Genomic DNA, 7500 nt, shown 5'->3' with positions numbered 1-7500 from the left:
TAATTTTTTCAGTTTTTTTAAATAATTATGACGTTCCGTCATAGATCCTCCCCCCAAAGAGCATCCTACTTAGGATGGCTGGGATGAGAGATAGCAGGAAGTCTGGATAATGCGTCGGCAATTTTGTTTTGATGTCCTGGGATCGCACGGAGCTCAAGATTATATCTTGTGAGATAGTACGACCAACGTAACAATTTGTCATTCAGTAGTCGTGATCTATCCAGAAAGGTTAAAGGTCGATGATCTGTATAGACGATGACCTTGTGGTTGCATTCTAAATATGGAGCAAAGTGACGAAGAGCAGCTATGATGGCAAAAAAGCTCCTTTTCTATGGTTGCCCATCTAATTTGTGAACCTTTGAATGAGCCTTGAGAAATAAGATACTGGAAACAAGTAGTCCAGTGGCGGCTCATCTCCAGACCTGCAAGCTGATGACATCTGTAGAAGTACTGCACCGTATCCCGAATTGCTTGCATCTACCTGGAGTAAAAAATCTTGATTGAAATTTGGGGCTTTAAGAATGGGTTTAGATATAAATACTCTTTTCAAATTATTAAAGAGCTGTTGATGCTTTTCTTCCCAATAAAAAGAGATCTTTGGAGATGTTAAATTATATGAAGACGCAGTGATTTCAGAGTAATTCTTAATAAAGCGAGAATAGTATGAAGTCATTCCTAGAAATGATTTTAACTCTTTCTTGTTTGTTGGAATTGGATAATCAAGTATACTTGCAATGTTGACATCTTTGGGCATTATACTTCCACCTCCGATTGTATGCCCCAGATAAGTTACCTTAGCTCTCCCAAAAGCACTCTTGGCCAAATTAACCGTTAACCTTGAAGATCTGAAGCGATGGAAGAGTTCTTCGAGGGTCTGCAGGTGTTCGTCCCAGTCGTCACTAGCTACCACCACGTCATCCAGATATACGTAAGTGTCTTTCATATTTCTTATTACCTCTGACATCATCCTTTGAAAGGTGGCAGGAGCATTAGTTAAACCAAATGGCATGACCTTATAAGAGAATAACCCAAATGGAGTTATAAATGATGAGATTTCTTTAGCTGATTGAGTTAGAGGTACTTGGTAATAGCCTTTCATTAAGTCTATCCGTGTAAGAATTTTCTTATTACCAATGCTATCAAGGATATCATTGATTCTAGGTAATGGGAATGAATCTTTTACAGTTACCTTATTTAACTTACGATAATCAGTACAGAGTCTTAGTTGATTATTAGGTTTAGGTACTAGGAGACAGGGTGAAGCCCATGGTGAAGTGCTTGGTTCTGCAAGGTCATTATCTAGTAAATACTGTACCTCTTGTTTCAACGAGTCCAACTTCTTGCCTACCATACGGTAGTACGTCTGGCGTATGGGAGTAACACCTGACTCGATGACGATATCATGTTGAATGGTTTGACTTCTCTGCAAACTGTCAGAACATACTTCATGAAACCTGGAGAGCAATTGTGATAGTAATTTTCTCTGAGAAGATGGTATTCCTGTAAAATAACTGGGCAAGGATTTTAGAATTTGACTGTTGGTGTTTTCTTTCCAGTTGATTAGTTGATCATCGTCAGGGAGAACCACGAGCAACTCTGAGGAAGATTCCTCCAGTGGTAGTATTTTCTTCTCAGGAGAAATTGAGAGATGACTTACCATTTGAATAGGTGCTTGATATGCCTTCAACAAATTCACATGCACTAGTTGCTTTGATCGTCTACGATCAGGAGTAGAGAGAACATAGTTTACCTTAGAAATTCTTTGAAGCACTTTGTAAGGTCCCATAAATTTTTCACGTAAGGGGGAACCGGGTATGGGATGATATACAAGCACCTCATCTCCTGGCTGAAATACACGCAGCTTTGCCTTTTTATCATACAAGCGGGACATCTTCTCCTGGGAATGCAAAAGATTGGTATTAGCAAATACATGAAGTGATATAATTTTATCCTTTAGCTCCTGTAGATATGACAAAATGTTGGTAATCTCTTCTTCCTTGTTATGAATTAGATTTTCCTTCACCATACTGAGAGTGGTTCGGGGCTTTCTTCCGAACATTAATTCGAAAGGGGACACTCCAGTGGACTCTTGTGGTACACTTCTTATAATATACATCAGAAGATCAAAATCTCTATCCCACTGTTCCGAAGTTTCCTGCATGTACTTCCGAAGAAGGTTTTTAATAGTTTGGTGAACTCTTTCCAGAGCACCGTTACTTTGGGGATGATAAGCAGAAGCATATATGTTATGAATATTGAATTCTCTCATAGCTTGTTGAAAAAGCTTACTAGTGAAGTTTGTGCCTCTATCACATTGCAATGTCTTTGGAAATCCATAGGTTGTGAAAATTTTGACAAGTTGACCAATTATAGTTTTTGCATTTATATTTTTTATTGGCACTGCTATGAGATATCTCGTTGTTGGGCAAAGAACAGTAAGTAAATACTCATTACCTTGCTTAGTCCTAGGCATTGGGCCAACACAGTCTATGATAATCCTCTCAAAGGGAAACTTTGGTACGGATATTGGCTGAAGAGGAGCTGGTGGAAGTCTCTCATTGGGTTTGCCAGTAGTCTGGCAATGATGACATGCTTTAATAAATTGTTGAATGTCCTTCTTCATCCCAGGCCAGAAGAAGTCTTCAGCTAAGGTAGAGTAAGTCTTGTTGACCCCAAAGTGGTTCACATGAGAGTGGGCTAATTCAAGAAGAGCTGGAACTAGAGAGAGTGGTAGAACCAGTTGATGACAGTCAAACCATGTTGTGGTTGCTGGTGCTTTGGAGGACCTAAAATGTCGAAAAAGCAAATCATTATCAAGATAAAAGTAAGGAGTTTTGGGATGATCATCTGGCTCTGCAACTTTCTTCCAAAGATCCTTAAGAACAGGATCTTTATTTTGCAAGTCCTTGAAATTTGATTTGGTCATATTTATAAGGTCTAATGTCTTCTCTACTCTATTTCCACTATCTATAACAATTGGTTTAATTGATGTCATTTGAATAACAGCATTATTTAATTTATTTGATTCATTTTCTATAAGAATATCAGGATCAGATACTACTGGATTAACAATGGCCCCTGCAAGATCATTACCAATTAAAAGCTGGATAGATGAACAAGGCAAAGGATCTCGTGAAACTGCAATTAAAACATTACCTTGATAGTAAGGACACTGTAAATTCACCTCTGCCAAAGGCATGGATTTGGTGGTACTGAGGTCCGAAACAGTAACATACTCATGTCTCAGTTTGAAGTCCTGTGAAGGCAGAGCTACCACACTTTGGGAGGATCCTGTATCTCTTAAGCAAGTAACTGGAATACCATTCACGGTGCCTTTACAAGTAAAAGGTTTGAAGACGTCCCCATCAAGTTCTTGAGCAGCAACATGAAAAGTTTTCTTATTATCCTTCCTATTAGGGTTCGGAGAATTCTTTCCAACATCAGACTTCTTGCACGAAGGATTAGGACAGTTCTCTATGTGATGCCCTTCCTGCTTACAGTAGGAACAATATGCTGTGGATGATTGAGAAAAAGTAGACTTATTAAATGGTTTAAATGTTTTATGAATCAAGTAGTAATCATCAGCTAAACTGGCTGCTTTCAACAAGTTTGTTTCTCCCTTTTCCAGAATGAAAGTAGCAATGTTACCTGGCAATTTCCTAATGAACTCTTCCATTAGAATAAGATTTTTTAAGGATTCAAAATCTGAAACACCTGTCTTTTGCAACCATTTTGTAAATTGCCTAACTTTGTCACTGCAAAATTCAACAAAAGTTTGTGAAGGCATTTTGTAAAAGTGCCGGAACTGTTGTCGATAACCTTCAGCTGTGATGGCATAAGCATCTAAAACTGCCTTTTTAATCACATCATACTCCTTTACTTCAACCATCTGAGAGATTACATATGCTGCCTTACCTTTGAACTGATTTCTGACAACCATTACCCATTGCTCCTGAGGCCACTTCAAGGTTTTAGCAGTGTCTTCGAACGTTGTAAAGAATACCTCTGGGTCCTTTTCATCAAAATCAGGAAGCAGCTTTTTAGCTTTGAGTATGTCGAACTTACTGGGTATCTCTCCATCAGTTTTCAGCTTAATCTGTATATTTGCCGACTTCTGTTCTTTTTGTATCTCTAGTTCAGCCAATTTACACTTGTGTTCATACTCTAATGCCAATAGTTGCTGTTGCTTTTGAAGTTCTAGTGCAGCCATTTTCTGTTGTTCTTTTTGCAATTGTAATTGAAGACGCAACTGTTCTATTTTCGGATCTATTCCAGGGGTGGCATATGCTCCAGTAAGGGAGCGCAACTCATCGATGTCCTCATCATCATTTTCAAAGATTCCCTCATCTATGAAGAATTGCAGGATTTTATCAATAATGACAGCTTTCACATATTTTGGATCGACCTCAAGATCACATCTCTGGGCTACAGACAATAATTCCTGTTTCTTGGCATAACGTAAAGTCAAAATTTCTCCTTTTGTATCGTTCATAAACTTCTCCAAATTAAACGACATTCTGAAGGATTACCAAAAGTAATGTTAATAGAGAGATTATATCAATGCTTTGTATTCGCACTAGGTTATGCCATTAATTTAAATATTCACACATTTGACACCAAAAATAAGCTAAATGTCAGTCAAAAATAATGAAGTTTACAACAATTTCTCAAGACAATTTTAAAGAGACCGCAAATAGAATACACAGTCTGAAAGTGGATTAACTGAAATTGGATGGCCAACATAAAGGCCGAGATCAATTAGTGATCGAAGGTCTCACGATAGCACACAAACATGATATCTAGATTAGCACAATATGCATGTAAGAAGTGTTCATGGCAGAAGAGAACCTTTATTTTGGCTCGTAAAATAAGGCGGGAGAAGAAGGCTAAGCATAGCACAGAACCCAACTAATTAATATTTGATTACTAGTATATCCTTTATTTTACAGATACCGATTTTGAGTGAGAGAACCATTCAGCGTACGTGTGATATGAAATGCTGGATTGGATTGGCAAGAAAACAATAAAAAAAAACCAATAAAAATACAAATCACTTTCATAAACAATGCTCTTGAGTTTCTTTATACTTTAATAGTCACAAACAAAAAGACTAGATCAATCCCGGTCAGGCCCCCACTTATGACGGGCTTGAGTGAACCTTACCTGGTGGCTAGGTTTGGGGATGTTACTGGTCTGTTATCACTCAAGTTATCCTTCATAAATTTAAAATATCACCACCAACAAAAATATTATTCTTTCTGTCTGCTTCACTTGTTGTTTTAACCACTTTTTATTACCTCTTTTAATTACCTCTCCAATCCAGCAGGAACTTAATTAAACACTAAAGACAATCCGTAATTTAATACTTAAATAAATAAACTTAAATTCCAATATAATTACTTTCACACGCAATATCACAAAACACAAAAACAATTATAATAAACAAAAGAAAGAGATGTTTTCAACACTGCACTGAATAGTTCTCTAAAGAAACACACAAATTACAAGTGCAAAGAAGGCTAAGGAATACAAATATCTGTATGACTAAGTTAAGGAAAAGAAACCAAGGATAATGTAGAATAGTTAACATAACTGATAATAGATGGCGTTGAACATAAACATCCGATAATATCATATTTACACTAATAATTTTTTCAGTTTTTTTAAATAATTATGACGTTCCGTCATAATATATATATATATATATATATATATATATATATATATATATATATATATATATATACATACTTATATATATATATATATATATATATATATATATATATATATATATATATATATATTCCTCTTTCGCTTATATAAACTTTGCCTGATTGTATTTTTTCTATACAGTGATTTACACTGACGGCCTATCAAAGTGAGAAATGGGTTTAAGATATGTACAATAATCCATCAAATTATCAGAACCGGACGTCCAAAATATCTAATAGAATTGCTACATATTGTGAAGCCAACAGATTGTGTTGACACGAGAATAGTTACAGATAGTTTCAAATTATTGAAATCCTTATATACGTTTACTGTTGGCTCTTGAACCTTTAATTATTGAGCCCTGAGAGTTTACAATAGACATCGAAAATACTGAAGATATCAAGGATTTCGAGAGAGAACTGAAGACTTTCGTGTCTTTTAAGTGATTCGATAGTGTGTATTTAACAATAAACGATCATTATACTATGTGAAATGTTGAATGCCTTGGAATGAACATGATAAAATGACTGTGAAGGTCGTATAGAGAGTAGGGTTTCCCTTCTGTATTGCTGAAGAGTGCCAGAAAAACAGACGAAGTAAAGTAACCTATTTCCTATCATATTCGGCCCTCCTATTGTTCTCACTTATTGGTCTGGCATTCCTTACTTAATTCAGAAATTGGGATTTTAATCTTCGCAGTTCATACAAGTTATATTCAAATACTATTTGACCGTTTTCAATATAGTTTTACTTATTCTTTATTTCAATTTATTTCACTACTTCTATATTTGATTCATTTATAGTTATGTATCTTGGGAAATGAAGGGAGGGAACTTGAAACTCTTTACGCATGATAATATTTCGAAATGGAAATAATTGGTTATGCATATATCAGTCCTGTCAAACATACACACACATATAATACACACAAGCACACAAACACGCACACACAAACACACACAAATATATATATAAATATATATATATATATATATATATATATATATATATATATATATATATATATATATATATATATATATATATATACATATGTATGTATATATATAGGTATTTGTTTATATATAAGTTATATTTATGTCTACATTTGCATATGCGTTTGTGTTAGTTCCCAGAGCCCATGCAAAGAGAAAACTCCATTAAATTTTGTATAGCTCCTGTAGAATGCTGCGAGAAATGATAACACCTTTTATGCTCCGCGAGCGTGATATTTCTCATGTACCCTGGCACATACTGTAGGGTTTGAATCTTTATGCTGTTTTAAATACAAGAAAAAAAAAATGAAAAACACTAAGTATTGGAGGTTTTAGAATGCGTGACAACAAACAATTCGATTCCTTGGTCATAACAACCCCCCCCCCCCCCCCCCCCCGAATTTCCAGAATCACACCGTATTTATTCGTCTCCATAAACAACTTAGATGATATCAGGTGAACTTTAGAGAGAGTACCTCAATACCAAATACTATAGTACCTCATGGGAAAGCAATTTAATGTAGCTGATTTTTTCGAGATTAGATGCATTGATTTCTTTTTATATTTGGTATAATAAAGGAGAAAGGATACTATGTTTAGAAATTGGTAGGTCAATAGGGATTATGTTTGTAATTGGTTTCAATAACTGAAATGTCCACGGCTAAGAGAGATGTAGTAGTTGCAGGTTAGCGACAAGATCCTGTAATTCGTTAGTGCCAGATGGTAGGAAGAGAAGGAAGCCTAAAACAAGATTGAATAGATGGAATAAGTGACGTTTTGGGAGGAAACA

The 7500-nt window shown here is 35.5% G+C and overlaps 2 protein-coding genes across 2 annotated transcripts in view; both read right to left on the bottom strand.

Moving 5' to 3' along the window:
- LOC137649531 (uncharacterized) overlaps positions 1-7500 on the bottom strand; it is a 478998-nt gene that overhangs the window by 167058 nt on the left and 304440 nt on the right. The window lies entirely within an intron of this gene.
- LOC137649865 (uncharacterized) lies at positions 344-5624 on the bottom strand. The gene is made up of 2 exons (XM_068382807.1): positions 3916-5624; positions 344-3513 (listed from the first exon to the last, which is right to left on the bottom strand). Exons 1-2 carry the CDS (start codon positions 4514-4516, stop codon positions 344-346), a joined length of 3771 nt encoding a protein of 1256 aa, XP_068238908.1. The 5' UTR covers positions 4517-5624.

Source organism: Palaemon carinicauda, chromosome 11 (genome assembly GCF_036898095.1).
Source record: "Palaemon carinicauda isolate YSFRI2023 chromosome 11, ASM3689809v2, whole genome shotgun sequence".
NCBI classification, from domain to species: Eukaryota; Metazoa; Arthropoda; class Malacostraca; order Decapoda; family Palaemonidae; genus Palaemon; species Palaemon carinicauda.
This window is presented reverse-complemented; position numbering and strand designations above follow the sequence as displayed.

Coding starts and splice junctions, on each gene's coding strand:
- LOC137649865 (XM_068382807.1), bottom strand. CDS start 4,516: ATGTCGTTTAATTTGGAGAAGTTTATGAACGATACAAAAGGAGAAATT. Junction 3,514..3,915: donor TGTCAGAAATCAGTTCAAAG/GTAAGGCAGCAT, acceptor AATCATCCACAG/CATATTGTTCCTACTGTAAG.